Raw genomic sequence first — 22,627 nt, forward strand, 5'->3', positions numbered from 1 at the left:
CCCTACGTCCCGTAACACGCAACCAACCAAGGTCGTGTGATAAGGCCTCAAATTGGAAGACGTAACAGAAGGTGGTTGTAGTGTAGCCTAGAGGATAAAGCCTTCACTATCACACCAAAGGCCCGGGTTCGATTCTATACATTGGTACAATGCGTGTAGGCCATTTCGGGTGTCACTCGCGTGATATTGCTGAAATATTGATACAACTTAACTCATACAATAATTTGAAAAAACTTTTTTCAGAAATTTAGCTCTCACTCTCTCTTTGGCCCTCTAACTCTCGAACACACACGCTTCTCTCTCTTTCTCTCTCTCTCTCAGAAATTTAGCTCTCACTCTCTCTATGACCCTCTAACTCTCGAACACACACGCTTCTCTCTCTTTTTTTTTCTCTCTCTCTCTCTCTCTCTCAGAAATTTAGCTCTCACTCTCTCTATGGCCCACTAACTCTCGAACACACGCTTCTCTCTCTCTCTCTCTCTCTCTCTCTCTCTCTCTCTCTCTCTCTCTCTCTCTCTCTCTCTCTCTCTCACACACAATATATATAAAATGTCGAATGAAATGAGTTCACGATGACATCTGGGTGACCGATCAACGACCCCTTCCTGTCACTCTTATAATACAATTATTGTCATACCATCACATCGCCATCAGCAGGAATGAGAGGGATCTTGTGTAGCTTTCTATGGGGATTTCTTGTTAAGGGACAATCTTAAGCGACTTATTTCCGTTCCGTAACTATTGACATAGTTCAAATTTTCAAAATCTGTCTTCAAGTAATGTTCATATTTGTATGCCTATCCATAATTCATTCACAATGATTGATGTGAATATTAAACACGGAATTAACTTCTATATGAATTTTTTTTAAAAATAAAGCAATAAGAAAAACTGTATGTACTCTTTTGTCACTTTTCATCGTTAATTTATAGAATTGACTCATTATATTATAAAGTGCACATCTGAAGCCAGAATCGTTAGATCTGCATGCAGTAGGATTACTCCAATCAGATTACACTGACTATGAAATATGATCATAACATGTCGATATTAATGCATGTATTCATATTTCAAAATGATAAACCTCATGCTATTATAGACGTCATGTGTTCGGGGATGGGGGTTGTAGACTTAGACATATGGGAAAATGGAAAATGGAATAATTCTTTGAAGTTATTTTCAGGTTGATACGGGATCCAACCCCTGACCCCTTACAATATCAGATTACAACTCACGTGATCTTTTCATTTTGGTTTAAGATCAATGCGTGGCTTGCCAACATATGGCATAATCCATGCCTGTATTGAACGCAGGCTAAAAAATATTTCTGAAAATATGGGCTTTAATAATTACGTCCAAATACCAGTAGCTGCTTTCTATAGGGCATATTTATAACAGCTCGTATATATAAATATGTTTATATCTAGAATTATTGTTTTATTGCGGTCGGGTTTTCCAGCTGGCATTTGAATTTAGACATATGGAGCTATCAAATTTAATAATGATACCACCTTATGAACTATGTTCGATTTCATAACCATAACTGTTGATGATTTATTGGTGGTACGGACAGGGCGACGACAGGTGCCCGTATATTTGAGGTCCATGCGCTCTGCTAGGTCTGTTGACTCCTGGAACCGTTAGTATTGCATCATTGAGCCTATAGCCATATTGATTGTTTGTAGGTATGCACGAATGTGAGAAACACTTCGTCATCAGAAGATGTCAGTGCATGAAACACAATGTATGAAGATGAACCTGTGTGTGTAAAAGCAGTATTGTTTGTTTGTTTGTTGTTTAACGCCGCACTCAGCAATATTCCGGCTATATGACGGCCGTCTGTAAATAATCGAGTCTGGACCAGACAATCCAGTGATTAATATCATGAGCATCGATCCTCGCAATTGGGATCGATGACATGCATCAACCAAGTCAGCGAGCCTGACCACCCGATCCCGTTAGGTGCCTCTTACGACAAGCATAGTCGCCTTTTACGGCAAGCATGGGTTGCTGAAGACCCATTCTACCCCGGATCTTCAGGGTCTAAATGCATTATGAATATTTGTATATTTTAATTATACGTACTTATGAAAACATCTGTTTTATATTATATGACATTTATTTCATTACTGTGATATTGAAGGTACAGGGTAAAGGTGCCTTGTAGTCCCTGTGAGACCTGTGTGGGACAAAACACTGTTTTCAGCATATGTTATGTACTTTTTAAACACAAGACACTATAATAAACTATATTATTATTATTGTTGTTGTGCTGTTATCACGCTGTTTCACTGGTACTTCCTATAAACGTATGTTGTTGGTGCAGGAAGAGTTGATAATCGATTCTTTCGAGTGTATTACAGTAATTTGAAATAAGGTTTATATCATGGTTCACTATTACAACATACACCGTTCTTAAATATTGTGTGTGTATTAAATACACATTGTTTTAATAACGGAAAAGTGAAACATTATATGCGAAAGTTTATATTACCTCAAGAAATATATTTTTAAACGTTATAAGAACATACTACTTAAAAATAGTTAAGAACCACCCGACCCATGGGATGACAAATTAACTTTAGTAATATGAAATAATCGGGCTATAATTATTTATATAATAAAATTATTTTAGTGGTATATAAAAAAACATTTGTATAACAATGAAATAACCATTTCAAAAGGAAATTAACTTCTGAAACTTGTGTGTGGAATGTGGTACATGTATGAATGTTTTCAAAAGTAAAATACATGTATACCCACGAATGCATTTTTTCTAAAAACGCCATATTTTCACATAAAACCCACATGTAATATAATTTAAAGAACGAGTAAACTAATCTTCGAATTCAGCTCCAAACAATAAGATTAACAAAGACAACATCCTCAAGCTTAAAAAAAATGTTTCCGTTCACAATACCTCTTCTCTACAACAAGCCGAGTATTCAAAACATGATCCTAAAGTTTAAACGAATAGAATAGTTTGACAAAGCCGTCACATGAAGACGGCGCGGAGACCAAGCGAGACGGGCGCCCTACCACTAAACTCACATGTCTTGATGTGATCAATTTGAGCGACTGAAATCAGCGTCGTGTTGTGGACCCACTCTGCAACTGCGACTGATAGCATCACGTTATCGACAACACATGTGTTCATAACAGCAGACAAATGTGGATGGTGGAGATCTATGTCTTATTAATTAACTAGAACCAGACATATGAATTAATATCGGCATTTATCTTCAATTATTTGGTGTACATACATAATACCTTTGTTTAGTTGTATATTGTTTATTGTCTTAGGCTAAAGACATGACATTGAAATGGGAATTTATGTATGTTTCTAATTAAATGTTTATTTCGACTGTTGTCATAAATATTGAACAGGCTGTTTACAATCAAACTTTTTAAAATATTTACGTAAATTATATTTTCCAAAAAATATTATCATTATTTCGCCATTAACTTGAAGTTATTATTAATATTCGAAGTATTATTTGTTTCATCAGGGTTTAATCCTCTACTTAAGCGTATAGTATTCATAAACAATAGTAACAAACTATGGAATTCAATTTCCTTGGCAGGTTGAACCTGACAAAAAAAACGAAGCACTTTTTTTTATACAAATCATCACTCTCATTAAATAGAATTTGTGACAATGTCCGCTCTAACAGTTCGTATCACAACTACGACACTTGAGAACAAATACGCGATAATAAAAAGTAATATTTTTTTACTTAGCAAAATCAATTCAATTTGACGGATGCAACTCAATTAAAGATTAATCTCTTTATGAATGAACAACTCCCTCAACAGTAAATATTACACACAAGATTAAAGGCACCAGTTAGAACACCCCTCCTCCCGACCTTAATGAACACCCCATCAACAGACACGCTGTTCAATTCCACCCTCATCAAACGCTGCTTCATCCGTCCCCTCCCCCTATTTATCAACGCGACAGCTCCCCCCTCCCCATCCTCAGATATCCCAATTTCTAATAACAACATTTAATGATAGATTGATTAATGTTAAAACGTGGCCCACAATTTGAAATTTTACGGCTTGTAGAGACCATGGCGGTGTCTTTCATGTTTGGACAATCGCTACGAAGAGATCAGATTTACACACTTATCTATAAGTTTATGGCTATTGGTAATACAAGCGTACAGAACGATTCACAGATTGCATTGCTCATTTCAATTGCATTCACCTTTTATCTTATAGACGTAGTCGCTTACAAGGAAGACATATCTTTGAAATATTTTCCTTTTATGTGAGCAATGAGAATAATTGGACTTTGATAATCTGGATTATTAAGTCGCGTTGGTCATTCGGACAGCTTTTTCTGTGGTTTATAGCCATAGGTGTGAACTTATTTTCTATGTCCGCACAGTTTATTGTGATTGACAATTGATATTATCGACTTTTCTCATTTTTATGTATAAGTATAAGTGCTTATTGAGTCCAACGTATTTTTATATCAAAGGGAATTACATATTCTGTTACTTTCAATGTCGGTATTTATATTTAAAAAAACAGAACCAAATACTCCTTGCCTTGATGGCCTACGTTGGACATATAGTTATATTTCTTAATCGTTACCTGGATTTGTAGCCATACAAAATTGACATAATATTTTATAGTTCATCAATATTATGGAGTAAGTGTGTCATGTTTTCATTTTGTCATATTTACTTGGGGACCAATTTACTTTATATTTTTATTATCTAAACACAAACCTCCACAATCTGGACACTATATTATGACAGTTGCATGATAAATTCTTTTTCACTTGTTCACTAAAAATGTTAATCATTTTAAAAACTTTATTTCTATTACTCAAAACAATATAGTATATGTCAATTGTCAATTTAAGTTTATATACTTGCAATATTTCTTGACAGTGATGTTTAAGAGTCGTTTCGTAAATACTGTTGAACTAATTTGTATTTATTTCCTGTGCTACTTGGCCACTATATTGATAAAATATTTATACAATTGATATTACACTGGTCATAAATTGGTACATTGTAGACAGTCGCTGTATGTAATTTATATACATAGTAAGCAGAGGTTCTGCTTATTTATAACAGGTCTGTGTCTCAGCCAACTGAATGGGTTCATCACTATATTATGCAGTACGTTTAACCAACGGCATATAAACCTCCCCAGATTTACTATGTATTGTACAAGTGTATTAAAAACCCTGAAACTATTTTTTCCCGGTTCTATCCAAAGCTTGGCAAATAAATGAAATACATTCTTTAACATATCATGACCTCTATCTAAATATTGTCTAAAAGTGTGACATGCGTTACATCGATATGTCCTGTTTAAACACATTAAATATCAATAATAATTAAATTATTTTATATTAATAAAAATATGTTATTGCTCAATATTAGTAGGATCCTTTCAAAATATATATCCACTGTATCACTAGAGGGAGTCCTATGGCCCTATATGCAGATGGTATAGAAAACGACCTTTCAACGCTAAACCGCATTCTGTGACTCAATCATGCACACAACGCTGTTGTATTCCTGTATCATGTGCAGAGATTAGGAAATTAGAAAACGTGTGCATTTCATGTGCAGAGATTAAAAAATGGAAAACATGTGCATTTCATGAGCGGAGATTTAAAAAAATCGAAAACATGTACATTTCATGTAAAAACATAGGACCGGGTCAGATATTTTCAATTTAATTTTGAAAATGGTGAGTTTTCACAATACGTACAACAACAATTCATTTTTCCCACACGGTTCAACACCCACTGAGGGCAGACTCTGAATAAACTCTCGCGATTAAAGTTTTATTTTCACCTCAGAAAATATTGTTTTTACTGTGCATTGAATTAGCTGCACTGCTTCCACCGGGGGTCCCACCTGCCGAGGTAGAGTCCCCCCTGCGATCAGCCCCGGGGTTGGGGGGACGCAGCATGCATTTCAGAACCACCAAAGTACCGTGAATAATTTGTATACATTAAGAAATACATTCTTCAAAACATCTTTTGTGTGAAAATGTTCGAGTTGAGCTCGGGAGCTCGAGGCGGTTGGCGTCTTTATTCGACTCAGTAGGTCTCTAAGCATGATCTTTTTACCAGAGTAACCCCCAAATCCCACGAGAGGTTAATTTTCATTGAGAGTTGACCCCTGAAGGGTTAAACCGATTGTTTCGAGGGCATGTTGAGTAGAGAGTTACTAAGATCACATTTTGGTGTAAAAATACCCTTAAACACAAAAGGATGTTTAAACAGTAGTAAGATAATTGATTTTTGTTCTTCATTAAAGTCGGTGTCGGAAGCTGACCTAAGAGTTGAACAATTAATAATACAGTGGTGAGAACTATTTGTTATTTGAGAAAAAGAAAACTTTCTGTCCATCTCGAGTTTGAGAAAATTATTCACGGTGTTTTGAGCGTTTTACACTTTGAGCTGGTAACCTCTGATTCAGAATTGTTAACCGGTGACTCATAAAAAAAGCCACGCAGAGTAACCCCCAATTCTATGGTAATTCTCAAAATACAATTTGAAACCTGCTCGAAAAAGACAATAAACCCGTATCTGAACGTATGCTTATGCCCCGATCAACAATGGACTAATACATAAAGATGGTTTAACATGCATTTTTAGCGAAATGAAGGTTTTAGCACTTTCTCGCTAGCTATACAACACACACTGAATTGTCGTCAATTTAATGATAGATATATCACTAACTAAAATAAGAAAAGACAATAGTCATGCATGCTGACGTCACAATAATAATGCTGTGTTATTCATTAAGCATTGACACCTTTGATATGTGTAATTCTCGTTGTCGTCACCCGGGATGACGATAAATTCACACGTTCTGATTAACTCCATGCTTTGATGTGTAAATTACAAATTTTACATAATATCATTTAGCGAAATTCTTGCTAACTACACGAAAACAACGCTTTTTTCCACACGTGAAAGTTGATAACATGGATAAACAAACGACGAACAAGAAACAAAACATATCTTGTCATTTATTTAAACAATTATGTTAATTATTAAATAATAATAGCAAAATTATTTAACGATTGATGAATACTATCCATATTCAAATGTGCTCTTTGCTTACAGTGGTAGTATTATGAACATTCAAAGCGACAACCCTGTGGTGAGGGTGCGTCAGTGATGGAGAACGCGATTCTTCTGTTTATAGCTTCATAAGCTTTCCGAGACGATTGTGGCACTCAGCACGGTCGGTATTTGTAAATATGCAATAGGTCGTGCTATAGCACCCATATGTAATGGCAGATCGATGCGATTAGGTGCCACGTCGGTCTGATAATGAATGAGCGGACTCTCGCATGCATTATGTATTCATAACAGATCACAAAATATGGAATGAATAATAAACGGTCGATATCCATCCATCCAACCGACACCATCCCGCAAGTGAATTTTGATAACGGGTAAGATGAGTTGACATTTGTCGATCAAATAGAATTATTAAATAGTACCATTGGTTGCCAAAAATGTGGCATGGTTTCACGTTGAAGTTCAGTCTAACTAAAAAATGCAGATCACTTTGTTTAGATCTCTTTTTTTGAAGGCACATACTTTAAGGGAGCTTCTTGATAAGCAAATTATCTCGTTATATATTGTTTATTTAATATGCGAGATTTTTCAAGAATTTTCTTTGTAGAAAATTGTTAAGGGGAGATGTTCACACTGACGTCCGGTTCCTTTCAACGTCACTGTGGCAGAATTTCTGTCGAATAAAACAACAGCAATGATTGGTTGTTTTTTTAGACGGCGACTACATAATTATTAAACAAAATAACTAAAGCTATATGTATGCTGTTCGAATAAAAAAAACATTTTAAAAGAGTTCATTTTGCGTTTTGTTACGGTACATTTAATCCAATTTGAGGTTGGTTGATTACTAAATTATTCAGTATCAACAAAAACTTCACATTTTATTATTAGCAGCAGTAATTATTCCAAATTATATCATACATTGCACGATCGCGTGGTACACGATGCAAAACTCTTGACATTGCAGCGATGTACGGAGTTTGTCTTATAACATATACCACCCACTGAGAAAACGTTAAGTTTTACAACATCGCCGAGAAATCTAATATGTTTGTTGTAAGCTACGTATTCTTTTCTCTCCCCTTTCCCAATCCGACATATTGAAGTAAACACCCGTATGTAAAATTGGAAACACGGACGCCATAAACGTAAAAGTCTAGCAACTCTATAAAGTGTTCGGAGAATGTGATATACGCCCGGCTTCAGTCCGATTGTAGGGCTCCATCGTTCGGTTTTAGTAGCGTGTGTTCGGGCAGCAGGTTATTCGAGGAAGCGTTTTATTTTTCAAAGGTTGCTGAATTTTGTCTCATTCCGTCGTCAAAGAGGAAGGAATTTCATACGACAAAGATAATTTAAAACGTTAGCTGTGATTTTATAAAGGGTTATTGTTACTTATTTTTATTATGGGAACATCTTTGAAATTGTATATTTACATTAGATGAGATACAAATCAAGAGTTTATAACATGAATCTAATATGGACACGTAACATGGCAATGGGGGGGGGGGGGGGGGGGGGGGGGGCATGAATAAAGGGATATATGAATTCGTTCAGAATATATCCCAAACGGCTATACATTTCGTTCTTTAACGTTAGATCTTAGGATAAAGTGCGCTATTTATCGATAGTATACCTTTGCGACGGGTGTTTGTTGAAGGATTTTATTTTTTAATTTAACACATGCACAATTCCGAAATGGGAATATTAACTTATAAGTATGTGTATGTATCTGAATACGAAAATGTGACGAAATGTATGACGATCAAGGATCACAAATTGTCACAGATTATTTCGCTAAAATATTTGTTCGAATCACAAATTGTCACAGATTATTTCGCTAAAATATTTGTTCGATTTCAACGAAACATATGTCACACACTTAAGTGACAATGGTTTTGGTGTAAAGTGTCACTTTAAACGTCACTGCGACGCTGATATATTTACATGTGCCGTTGTCTGGCGTCAAAGGATAACGACAACAAACTTTTTCAAATCCCTGATTTTGTTGACGTCTAAAATGAACTCTCTACATTAATGAACTTAAGTCCATTGGCCGGAACCACTAAGCAAAAGCGTATCTCGTCACAATATCAATAGGCACCTGTCTCTACAACTGATTGAGAAAATATTTTCACCTCTTCTTAGCTAATTAACCCCTGAGTCGCCTTGCCGGTGCTTTCGCGGGGTGACCGTCACGGAAGCCCGACCCTATTCACGGGTTGTAACAATTGCGACATGGAACAAAAGAATGACGATTTGCGAATCAAGATTCCCGTTGTTTCCGTCGGTCGTATTTACGAGGAGATGGCATTGCTTGTTCGGGTTGTTTTAACAATTTCGCCTCTGAAAGCCCGGCGCCTATCTGTCGTGAAGGGGCGTGGCCATATTAACGCGAGCTGCTGACATAATGATATTGGGGGCGGAGCTTAAATCGCGCGTGCTAACAAAATGGGAGGCTGAGAGGATTGTCGGTAGAATTTGCTTGTCGCTTCAACTATAAGCACTAGTCTACCGCGGTACCATAACATTCGCTGCGGCTTTTGACGAGTTTGGATATATACCTGAGTTTGACATTGACATTTATTTCCACACCAAACATGGATCTTTTGTGCCAACTTCCCCACAACCCCTGCGTGAGTATATACTGAAATAACATTTAGATATTCTGTGATTTTTCGTGGTATACATTTCAACGTTATTTAAAGATGAAGAAGACGATTGTTTACATTATTTTACTAACCAGCTGTATAAACAGTTTACCGTAACATCCTCGAAATAGTATGCGTCATTCCAACCCTGTTGTAGATGATATTTCCCTTAACGTGTTCACATTGTAGAAAATAAGTGTATTTTTTCAAAATCAGTCTTTGAAAAAAATATGATCTTATGTATTACGTGTACTTTATACTTTATCATTAAATATATAAAAATATTCACTGATGATAATTATAGTTGTCCCTTTAAAATTTAAACGTGAAAGAAAATAATAAGGACCCGCCCCTCATCCTCAGTCACCTGCTTTAACAACAAGGGACACAACTCACCTGTACTTATTCCGTTATGTAATTGGTCAATTTGTGTTCGCGGAGAGTTTGATTGACATGTGAAACGGGTGCCGTAATCACTGACGGCATAGATCAAAGAGGTCTTTTCTGATAATTCCTGATCAACTCCCGCTGAGAGCGGCAAACAGGTGTACAAGTATTTATATTTTATTCAACTAGGTAAAATATTGTCAGAAGTTATTCCGTGTAATAATTCGAATTATGTACCGATTAGAGATTTAGACAATTGTTGAGTTTACAAAGTTTAGAAAAAACATGTTTTTGTTCTCGTATGTTATGTTTTGTCAAATTTGAACATAAAGAAGGGCACAAGTTACATGAACAAGTCGAATTTATATTTTTTTTAAATTTCTAAATAAACTTTGAAATTGACTTATACAGCGTGTGTTTTCACAGATCCAATTCCTCGAACACTTAACAATCACAACAAACCCATTTCGATGAGTCTTCCTTAAAGTGATTGTCAATTAAACGGTAAGCGAGGTTGCCTCAAATCCTTACTGTAAGTATACAGCTAGACTTCGAGTAGTCCTAAATTTTAGATTAGGAAACAAACGAACCAAGCGTTAGACACTCGGATGAGACGCCCTGTTGAGACGCCCGCACTAATAAAACAGGTAACTGGTGGTTCTTGAATCATAACTTGGACTACCCTCGAGACGAACGGCACACACTTACAAACCAGCCTGTCTCATTTGAATACTCCAGCTAAAATGGTTCGCGATTTTTGTCTTTGACATCCCAGTTCAATTCTGTCATATGTTTCGAATTTTAAAATATATTGAATTTATTTTATTTTATTTCAGAAGTACCCAACCTCCTCCGCAAACATGTACGAGGACGATCTCATCTCGCAACGCGCTCGTGCGTTCCCCCTCTCCCACGGGTTGATGCCCGCCCCACAAGCTTCGTTCTTTGGATTTCCCATGCATCCAGCTCATGATTCGCTTATGGCAGGTCAGTACTATATATATATACAATACCGAATTCCATATCAATTTGGAAACAGTATACACAAATAGTGTATAAATTAATATTTCCCTTTTCAATATTTTCCTAAAACATGAACACACACGTTTGCAAGCTTCCGTGTTCAATTAAGATTTCTATTCTATTTTTATTAAGATATCGTTGTAGCGGTTCCGATTCATTATTTTTTTACAATATTTGTTACAAGGTTTGCTGTTTCTTCATTTAATTACTATTCGATATATATGACACAAAAAAACGGTAAACTGTTCCAACTAGATAAATTACTATGTTATTTCACCCTTATAATGTTTATTGTGTTCGACGACACTTTCAATATTCACAAGTATTACAACGGGGATGTGGCAAACCCCGCTGAATCGTGTCCACGGGCAATGCCAAACTGTTGTTAATTTCAATTTCCCCCTGAAATGAGCTCTCATACATGATTTATATATGAAATTGATGTGGCAAACTCTGTCAATAACGAATTTTTATTTGGTTGATAAATAATACACAAAGAATTGGTCGTTATTATATTTCGATACCGCTAATTTCAATCTGGATGTTGTATGAATTAGCGTGGTATTGCCACGCTGTTATTACATGTTACAGAAACCCGGCAGCGAAAGTGTTCATGTGTATAATCGTATTTTTGTGAAATGTTACCCAAAACGCAAAACCGACATTCGCCGCTGAGTCAATTCCTGGGAGGGACGTATCGAAATTTAAAATTGTAAAATTTGACTACGTTTTTCATTATGCTGCAAGTGAATCATACGCGGTTTTAAATTTCAGAAATACGGTTCACGTTTATTTTACACGACGAGTATTTGACACTCCTTTGTAGAGATTTTATTTCAAGTTGTTCTTTTATTAAATTGGCTAAATGCACCTTAAATACACACACACATCTTTTATGAGTAGGCATTCTTAATTTGAAAAAATAACAAAAAACATTTTACACTTATGCATAATCCTATAATCAAAATTCAATGGGGGGGGGGGGGGGGGGGGGGGGGTTAAAAACGAAACATGCATTATATCGTCTTATATGCACAGAAATAATATTAATAATACAAACAGCTATTTGTTTTTATTTTTATTTTAAAAAGCAAACAAACAAGTGTATCGTTACTGATATCGTGTTTGGTTTGGTTCTGAAATCTCTGTATTATGTCCAACTAAACTAAAATTAATGTTTTATCAGTAGGCCAAAGCCAGCAGTTTGGGGCGTACCCTCACCTGTCGACGCCGGACCCTAAACGCATGCTTACCTCTGGGGTAGGGCAGAGCGATTCCATGGACAAAAACATTAAGATCAGCCTGGACAACAGAGATTTGTGGAGCAAGTTCCACAACATTGGCACCGAGATGATCATCACGAAGACGGGAAGGTAAGGGCTGACAAAAAATTCTTTAAATGGTTTGAATCTTTTTGTTTGTTTTACTGTTTGTAAAGCAACCGGTAAGTATTGTTTTGCGTAGGTTATGCATAAACCAACACACTTATAAGTAAGCATGGGATATAATACGATGTTCACGAAACCTCTTGTTTTGACGCATAAACCCTTTTCGTGATATTGATTACTCGTTGACTTGAATTCAAATACTGAAAAATACAAATTATCGTAATATATTCGATAAATATTTTCACGCAAGTGTCTGATTATTCAAGTTGACTCATTTATTGCTTTTTTAATATTTTTCTCTTAATCGATATATTGAAAAACGAATTCAACAATTTATGTCAAATTAGAATTAGCATCTATATATCTTCTCATAGCTAGTCAACGTTCCGCATCAAGTGTTAACGCATTTTGCTGTAGTCTGTTTGTACCCCTACTGTGACAAGGGACGCCGCACGCGCTGATGACTGCCGCGCGTGCGCATTGTTAATACGGACACGTGCCATGTCGCGTGTCTATCGTTATGCACTCGTCTGTGACAATCAGATATCACAATTTCATAAAATAAATTGTATAAAACCATGATTTTTTTCGACAAATAATATTAGAACGTACCACGCATTTATTGGACTAAGTTACCAATACGTTGACTCATTTCGGACTTTATTTGACAACACGTGGGTATTGAGAAAATGCATGCGCAATCTGTAATCAGTTAAACGACCACTTAACGATCCATTCTTCCGGATCAAAAAGTGTTCGTCTTTTATTACTTTTCATTTTATGATTTTTGGCCTAAAAGAATTTCATTTGACGACAGATGGGAGCAACATTTCTTTTACATATTACCATAAATTTAATGATGGTAAATAACTTTTTGAAATAATGTAACTGCCCAATGCCCCGCATGTGTAAAGTAGCTAGAGGTACCTATAGATTATAGGCAAAACATCCTTCAGTCAAATATAACCTAATTCGAACGCGTGCCATCTTCTTGTGAAGTCACTACAACATAAGCTTCCGTTTTTTTTTAAAAAAAAGATCTATTCATACAGAACTAGGCCTAAAGCTTTTGAATACCAGAAGGCTTGGATAGTACCTTATATACGAAAGATAGCCTCATTTGACCCGGAACCAATTGGTTGTGTTAATAGAAAATGAATGTGTGACGAGTTTGTGAAATAGTTCCTCGCACAGCTTGTCCATAGTACATGGGCCTTCTCTGACTATCAGGAGGACATTAATTGGGCTGAAGTCAACACCACGAACAGATGTAATGAGTAAAAAACAACAAATTTAAAGCATGTTCCTTTTCACCTGTTTGAAATCCGGTTCGCGTCTTAATGGTCGTACGGTGTGGCAGGTGTTTTGTTCCCTGTGGAATATGATAACAATATGGGCGAAAGTACACACGGGACATATGTTTCCTTGGCAGGTGTCTGCGCTGCGAGTAAATGTGACAGGTTCATTTGTATAGAGCGTGATATAAGCTATATATTTCCCTCCCGGATTTGCTAAATCAGAGAGATTCTCTATTGTAACAAACGCCGTTTTTTCGCATCCGGGTTGCAGGATGTTGTCAATTCAAATGAAAACATGTTACCAGGTTACGGTATAGTATGACCTTTGGAACTTCCGGATTAAAAGCGCAACGCATGTGGCTCATCAGAATAATTATTTACAGGAAATATTTTATTTCTTAAATTTAACGAAACAATCTGCCACAACAGACTATATCCTGGTCATACAAAATCGTCATTTCTTTAGGTTTTTATTTAAATTGAAAAATGACATGCCTTTATATTGAAATATCTTAGTTGTATAACCTACAAAAAAATGAAAATATGCAAACGGATTCCCACCAATGCAGCTGTTGTGCATCTTCTTTATTTTGGAAAATATATTTTATAATATTTGATATTCAAATGCTTCTGTGATGTTGATGTTATTACTATTAACAAATAAGGTGCGATATGCATCACAATAAAGGAATTTCAGCCACACGACTTGCACCTTTTCAAAACGTTCGAACCATGTCAAGTTACAATCAGTATTATTGCCTGTTCATCGGAAAGAAGTTTTAATATAACTCTGATCGCACTGATATTCACATATATTGTGTGTTTGGTTGTAATATGTCACGCTTCGAGAAAGGGCTCGTTGAACAGTTTCATTACTGGTGTTTATCGTCAATGTATAAAAAAAGGGTTGAGCATGCTGTACATGCACGTGTAACACGTGGCTCGCTTTGTGCGGGCCCAGCTAATATTATCTCGACTTAAAGCGTATATAGTACTATCGTCTCATCTCACGAAACAGATGTGTTACGCCCGGCTTCCTAACAAGAAATTACGCTCGGCTTCCTAACAAGATATTATTTCATAGTTCAAATGTTTTCTATTTTAGGCGCATGTTTCCAACTATCAAAGTGACCCTTGAAGGCCTTGACCTGCACGCAAAGTACATCCTACTTGTCGACATTGTACCGGTTGACGATTGTCGCTACAAGTACCATAATTCGGAATGGGTAGTCACCGGAAAGGCTGAACCGCACATGCCCGGAAGACTCTACATTCATCCAGACTCCCCAGCTTCCGGTTCCCACTGGACCAAACAGCCCGTGACGTTCCACAAGCTTAAACTCACCAACAACAATCTTGACCAGAATGGACACGTGAGTGACTGATGCTACCATTTATTGGATACAAACACAATCGTGAGATATGGTAAAGGGTATATGCCCAAGCAGATGCCACATCCTAGGAATATTAAGAAATGGTGTTAAATATTTATTCCGCCCAAGAGTCAATTTCAGAGCGTCTTGCGTGGTGAGATCGGATATGCCGGTAGCCCTTATTCGCCACTCTGCCAACCTTCGTCCCGTAGGGCCTATCCTTAACCAAGAGCATCGAATCCCGAAACTCATTGTGTGAAAAATCACGTTCAAGATCGTAAGAAATAGCGCTCAAATAATTACCAGATCTCGTGCAGTAAATCCCAATATGGTAGCACAAACGAGAATTCCTAGATTTTGCACGAAATCTTTCCTCTTGTCGCTCGGAGCAGTCAAAACAGGACTGGGCAGAGTGATTTGCTCCACTGCGCCTAATGAAGATATGTAGGACTTGTATGCACGGTTTTCTCAGGAGACCAAACATGAAAAATGTCCCAGTCGAGATGGGTTTGGCATCAAGGTTTAAACTTGACAAAATGTTCAAACAGTTCAAGTTTTCAACACCCAAATCGATATTTTTTGTACAAAATATATATATTCTTTGAAGAAAACGCCAATAGTTTGAAACCGGACATAATACCTATTGTTGCCACCTTGTCTCCTCTATTTAGTACCGATCAGTGGTTTATTGGATAAAGATTCCCAACCACTAAACAATCATTAGCTTTAAAGGGGCCTACTTAGCTACGTCATTATTTTCTAGTTCCTAATGAACTCCTGCCTTTACAAGAAAAGCGAAAATGATAGCTCGGTTCTTCTTTTGTGCAATAATTCATTATGAGAGTATTTGGACGGGCGTCCTTGCGTCCCAGGCGCGCAAGAGTCGTTCAATGTTTTGCCTTTGTAATGAGGCATAGGAGCTCCATCACTGCACAGACGCCAACTGAAATTGATATTTTCCCATGGGGCACCTTCGGGGAGCTCACGAGGTCGAAGGTTATTTAGGGAAAGCTTGGGATGAAGGAAAGAGAAAAGAAAAACTAAAATGGCCGTCATTTGGCCCACGAGGCGGAGTCAATTTCAATTAAACAATTTAGGGATCGTGTAATTAAGGATGATCTGTTTTTCGACGTAACTCAAATGGAAGCACGGGGGTTTTGATGAAGCTCAGGAAAATGTCTTAAGGCGCTTGAAACTAATTAAATATGCACGCCTTCTGCGCATGTCTGAATGCTGACGCCGGATGCATTTGATGAATATGCATTTTCCATGACTGAACAATTCACGTCTTCAAATCTAGGAAATTGATACGTTATCACATTTCGAGTAGAAACTAAAAAAGGCAATCGTAAGACATAATTAATTCTTCTTGTCCGATTTTATAGCGCTGCCGTATAATCCCCCTCCATCTCATCTGATGGTATGGACAAGTAACAAAATCTTGATCAAATATTTATCCCCTTAAGCCGTTATTCCGCTGTTCGTGCCAGAAATTACGCTTATGTAAAGCTATAGAGATTTTATCCAATATTTCCCGGTGACACCTTAATTAAAAACCCGTTTTGTTTTGTTCTCAGGCGTTGAATAACGAGGTCCCAGTGATCCCAAAACTAGGACTTTGACACGAACACGGAATCTGAATATTATACTTTACGTACTAAATTATACACAACGCAATGTCTAGACTTATGAGCAGGTTTTTCCTTAAGTCTAACAATCAGTGACTAACCCAAGATAGCATTGAAACCTAATTTTTCAATCGATATTTAATTTCGATTTCGTATTTGTTTACAGATTATTCTCAACTCCATGCACAAGTATCAGCCAAGGATCCACGTGGTACAGGCGAACGATATCTTCACAATGAGATGGAATACATTCAATACATATGCTTTCGACGAAACTTGCTTCATCGCTGTGACAGCTTACCAAAATGAACAGGTGCGTTCCATATTTTTAACGATTAACGGGAAGTGTCTTAGCCTATCAAAATCCCCGACACATCGAGAAATATTCAAATATGATTCGAAGTTGCAAGTGTTGTAATGCTTGTCCTGACGATTCTAGATACGTAATTCAAGCAACACAAGGTTAGCGATAGGTCAATTTACTATACGAACAAGTGGTCTAACGCGTTCCCCTTGGGACAGTCGCTTCCGTTTCATGTCTTAACTGAATAATGGCGCTACTTTCGTGACGCGCTTCCAGTAATGCTTAATATGGCTTCGGCGTGTAACTGCCTTCGTAATCTTACAGAAACATTCGATCGGCTTCAAAAGCCGACAAAATGAATATTTCATCGGAGAGTATAGGCTCATTCCGTGGGCCGTTTGAAGTAGTCCGCCATTTACATCGAACCAGTTTCCTAACACCTTGGGTTGGTCAGATGGAAAAAGCCGTGAGAGAAGTGACGGATTTGGCGTGGCTCGTGGCACTTATTGCAACGAGTAACAGTATTCAGACATACGATTTTCGTGTCAACTAACATTAACATGGCGGAAGGGTTAATGGTTAATCGTAAAAGATCTTTAAGCGAATGATTTGATTCCGATTATACGGTGAAATGTACCCGCAACTGGATGTCAATGAGTATACTTCGTCATTGAAGTGTGATACTATTAGAGATGACAAAAAAACAACCAAAAACAGCCTTAGTACAGTATATGTTCATTTTCAGTAATCGTTTACTGACGGAATTTACAATATAGCTGAGAGCAGTCGATAGGGTTAGCGCACGTGTTAGGCACCGCGCTCGATATTTAACCGCACGTCCTGGTGCTGTTTGCGCACGCGTCGAAAGTTTTTGGCCGCGCGGCGTCGTTAAGAGAGCAACCACGCACGTGCAGCAAACGAAGTATCGAAATTGAATTATAGACTCGTTATCAAATATAATGTGCGCTAACAGTGGTCTCGAGTATAACAGAATATAGTAACTCGTGTTTATGTGGTTTTTATATTGTTTTCAGATTACCCAGCTCAAGATTGATAACAACCCATTCGCTAAAGGCTTTCGTGACAATGGAATGGGGAGACGGTAAGTTAAATATTAATTCTAAAACATGGAAAAACAAGTAATACGCTTAACATTGTCGTAGTAATGACTGGTATTATCTTCTGGAGCAAGTAATCAGCCCCAGCACCTTTCGTGGCTGGAATCGCATTTAAATGTTACAACGTTCTTTGATGTTCGGTTGTTAACGTTGCTTCAGCAGCGTGGTCGCCGTCAGCGACGTTATCACGCCATGGCCAGAACGTTTCTCATAAATCTTTGTAACCTTGGAAAATAGGCGTAAGACAGCGAGACTAAACGTGACAGATCATAGACCGGTGGTGTCTGAGCCAGAGCACTCGGCGCCGATCAATATATATTCCTACACGGAGGGAAAAAAATAAAATGCTTTGTCTACAGAATGTGCGAGAAAACGGTGGCAAATCTGTAGAGGTGGTAGCGCTAAGTTGTGACAGTTAGAGTGATTTCAACGTCGGTCCGCCTAGAAAAATGTCATCAGGGGAGCTAGGTGTTAAAGAATTGGCGGGTTGGTTGCGGGACGAGTTGATCTAAACGTCGCGTGTATTGACCAAGGCGTGTTTGAGGTGTGCCGGGTTGATTTAAAATGAACATATTCATCTTACTCAATAAGGCCTATTTCGCGAATATATTGATGATGGTCAAAACGATTCCGGCTGTTCGTCCGCGGAACACGGAAAGGTGACAAATCTTTTCCACTAGGCGCTAGGCGTTGACATATTGTCTGATTTCCCTCGTGGTTTGAGGCCCGCTAGCATCATCCACAATTGTAGCCAGTTTCCCCCCTCCCCTGTACCCATTCACACATTGTGTCTTCTCTTCCAGTGATCACCGCCTAAGCATTAAAAGGCCAGCAAGCGAGGACGGGTCTTCGGATCATGATAAAGGTAAATGCTTCAGCCATCGTCCAGATTTTTTCCTCCCGGTCTTCTTTCATGGCTTGGCAATTGAATTACACATCTGCCTGTCCAGGCTTCCTGTCAATGTTTTTCGGCAAATCCTCTCAGTTGCCGCATTTTCTAACACGTGTGAGAGCTAGTCGCCGGATTGACTATCTGCCAGGGCTGTGAAAATGCACGCTTTTACACCCCACGCGAATTTAAGTTTGTCACTTTCGTGGCCAGAATGCCCTGAACTGGGCCGGAGTGAGAATTCAGCATCTTTGTTATGTGATTAGCTGCAAGGTCTTGCAATATTGATGAGACTCGCTAATTGCATCAGCGAGACGACACTGAAATATCGCGGCAAATTTTCGCACCTATACTCTCGACTAATTCAATAATCTTCTGAAACTCGTCAGCTTACACCTGGGCCGAGAAATGGCGTCGATGTACTCGGAAAACCGTTCTCATCTGTTCCAGAATAACGATTAATGTACTCCGAAACCCCAATCTGGTTCAAGTGGCAACTCAAATAAGCACCTTACCGATTTATGGTTAACCATTCCAGTTTGAGCTGCAGGGGAACCGTTCTCTTAAACCGAAATCCGATTGTTTTTGTTCGATGGTGTTGCGGGTGAAAAAGTAGCCGACACTTTCTCTCACGTAAACGTCAGAGACGCGAGAAGTTGGAACTGAATTTTGGAAAAACTTGCCTTCTGTGAGATTTGCTTGTAGTTCTTGACAATTTATAAAAAGCTAAATGACTTGACTAGAACCGATGGCGTTAGTTTTGTTGTCAAACGTAATCTGTTCCGGTAAATTATGACAAAATGTTTTGTAAATTTACTAGGAATTAATTACCAAAAAACTTCTTTTCTTACATAGTGTATATGACTTTACATTAAAAAATCGATATTTGTTAACAATTCGAATTACGAATTTGGCTATAGAAAGAGCGAAACAAAACGGGTGGTAATAATTGTCTTACGACTAAAGATCGTTACGACATCTCGGCTTGTGGGCGCATTTGGCACGCGCCCCTTTACGGCATGTGGTTAGAAATGATGGCGATTATGCTCGCCCCGGACTGCGCATGTTACGTCACGTGACGTCATTGTAGCACTTTCTATTGAACAACCTGTCGGGTATTTGTAATCTCATTTGTAACACGAGTGTTGTGTTTTATCGGGTATGTTATCAGTAATTGGGTTTGGGCTACCTGTCGTCGCTATGAAAAGAGCGCCACCTGTCAGTTGAAAATGACAATAGACGAACAAATTTCGGAGGGATGTTTGCGTAATACTTCGTACATCCACGTAAGGATAATATTTTTGTTAACAAAGACATTTTGCTACAAATCGACGTGAACGATGTTGAGTAACGTATGACATCCGAACACCAGACACTCACAATATGTCACCCAGAATATGTCGACCGCAGCCAGTAGTAAATCTATTAAGGCATTGATTAACAATATAGGCATATAAGCGAATAAACACAACGATTGTTATTATCTATGTTCTGCTGTATGAAATATTGTAGAGCAACGATTCGGTTGTAAGCATGCCCCGCGAGTTGTATGTTTCATAGTGCTTGATTGACAGCCGTGGCAGATGGAACGTCGGGCTGTTGTCGATTTCCTCGGTTTGACAGGTGCTAGGGGCATTGTTCATAGCATTGTGTTAAGTAAATAATTGATAGGTGGCCACTCGGATAAATAGATCAAACGGCACTTGAAGCATTTCTCAAAGCGGGTGATTTATATTGTAGGAGATGCTTTCTGTTTCATCTAATTAAGCTAATATTCGTTGTATATGGAAGAGATTGGATTTCAAAGTATTTATTGTGTTTGATTTTCCGTTACAGTTGAATTAACAGCGATGAAGAAGCTGAAAACAGATGAAGATGATATTGGCATGAAACTGAAGACGGAGCCTCACAACGCTGTGTCGTCACAAGCTCAGAAAGATGAGGACAGCGACCCAGTTTCCGACACATCTGACGACAACCCCAGTGATGCATCTGGCACAGAACTTCCCCCATGTCAGATCCTGAAATCGACTGCCATTTCTCCGGATCTGGAAAAATCCCGTGGATCCAATAGCGCGAGCTCCACTCCTTCTCCCAACCAGTGCCAGTTCGGCTCTGTCAAGTCATTTAACCAGTCATGCATGGGAGGCGAACAGGTCTACTACCCACACCACCCCGCCGTCAGCAGGGTACCAAGCAGTAGCTTCCTTCCCGTTTCAACAAGCTCAGCACTCCTCCAGCCCGTGTCAAGCAGCATGAGTTTAAGTCTTCACCCCGTCAACAGTCAAATGCAGGCTTGTCGCTTGTCGGGACAAACCAACGATTGTGCGATACGTCAAACAAGCGGCCTGAATACGGCATCTCATGGGTACGGCATCCGTACGACCCCACCCCAACACCACCCCTCACTCTCATCCTGCACGTACATGCAGTCCGCTCAACCGTACGCAACTCACCTCACACCAAACATGCATATGATGAATATGAATTTCACGGGTCCCATGGCGTGAAAATACACACATGGTGTGTGAACATTAACCCAGGGCCTGGCCCGTCTACAAGTGCTTGCCCCCTACAGCTTCGGGGTTCGGGGACGCGGAGGTGTCACGCGAGGACAACCGCAACACTGCAGCGAATATTGTACATATTTGGACAATCTAGCAGCGACGTCACGGACTGCCGAGGTGCTTTGTACATATTTGACAAAACGGATATGACGTCATTGTCACATGATCAGATCGGCAGTTTCTCATTGGTCAAGTCTCATTTGCTCAACCGGAAATCTGTGTTGTGTGTGGAACGTTGTGTACAAAGGTGTTCACGAAAATAGACCTTAACTTGCTGAAACGAATGCGGCAAAAATTGTCAAACCCAAATTTACTTTTGGGCCATGAAGACGTTTATTTATTCATTCTGACATGAACATAGAGTTATGACTGTATTATATACATATTTATATGTGACTCACATTTGGTTGTTTCAGTGCACCATGATCTTATAACGTCATTCCTAAGGAACCATAGGTCCCAAATGACGTGCAAGAATTGTTTTTCTTGCCAGGTTATTGATATTTTATGACTAAAATATTGAAAACTAATATTGCGTTTTGTTCTGATTTATGATTCTTCAAGTGTTTCTATTCACAATGGAGGGGAGGGCACGGCTTGCCCAGTGTCGTCCATGGTGTCGCAATTCGCTGTGCAGAGTTGCGTCCCTTGGGCACGCCAAAAATGTCATGGTTTCGAAACCTGACGTATGTCTCTAGGTTTGTCGGCACCATACCTGTGCTCATGGTAAACCTGCATCACTTTGGGCTTTTCTCCCACATTAAGCTGATACGCCTTGATTTAACTTGAATACTGTACAAAGCGGCGTTGAACAACTCACCAAGGCAGACACCCACCGACGCCGTTAGCGGGAACTGAAAGATTTTTTGTTTGTTGTTTAACGCCGCACTCAGCAATATTCCAACTCTATGCCGGCGGTCTGTATATGATCG

The 22,627-nt window shown here is 38.5% G+C and overlaps 1 protein-coding gene across 1 annotated transcript; it reads left to right on the forward strand.

Annotated features, from left to right (window-relative positions):
• Positions 1–9,566: 9,566 nt before the first annotated feature.
• Positions 9,567–22,182, forward strand: LOC139455351 (T-box transcription factor TBX6-like). Its single transcript, XM_071236908.1, has 8 exons — positions 9,567–9,705; positions 10,944–11,094; positions 12,317–12,503; positions 14,922–15,189; positions 16,984–17,130; positions 18,156–18,223; positions 19,043–19,104; positions 20,965–22,182. Exons 1-8 carry the CDS (start codon positions 9,670–9,672, stop codon positions 21,636–21,638), a joined length of 1,593 nt encoding a protein of 530 aa, XP_071093009.1. The 5' UTR covers positions 9,567–9,669; the 3' UTR covers positions 21,639–22,182.
• The last annotated feature ends 445 nt before the right edge of the window (positions 22,183–22,627 follow it).

The sequence above is a fragment of the Haliotis cracherodii genome, unplaced genomic scaffold, assembly GCF_022045235.1.
Source record: "Haliotis cracherodii isolate W230 unplaced genomic scaffold, xgHalCrac1.p SCAF_11, whole genome shotgun sequence".
NCBI lineage: Eukaryota > Metazoa > Mollusca > Gastropoda > Lepetellida > Haliotidae > Haliotis > Haliotis cracherodii.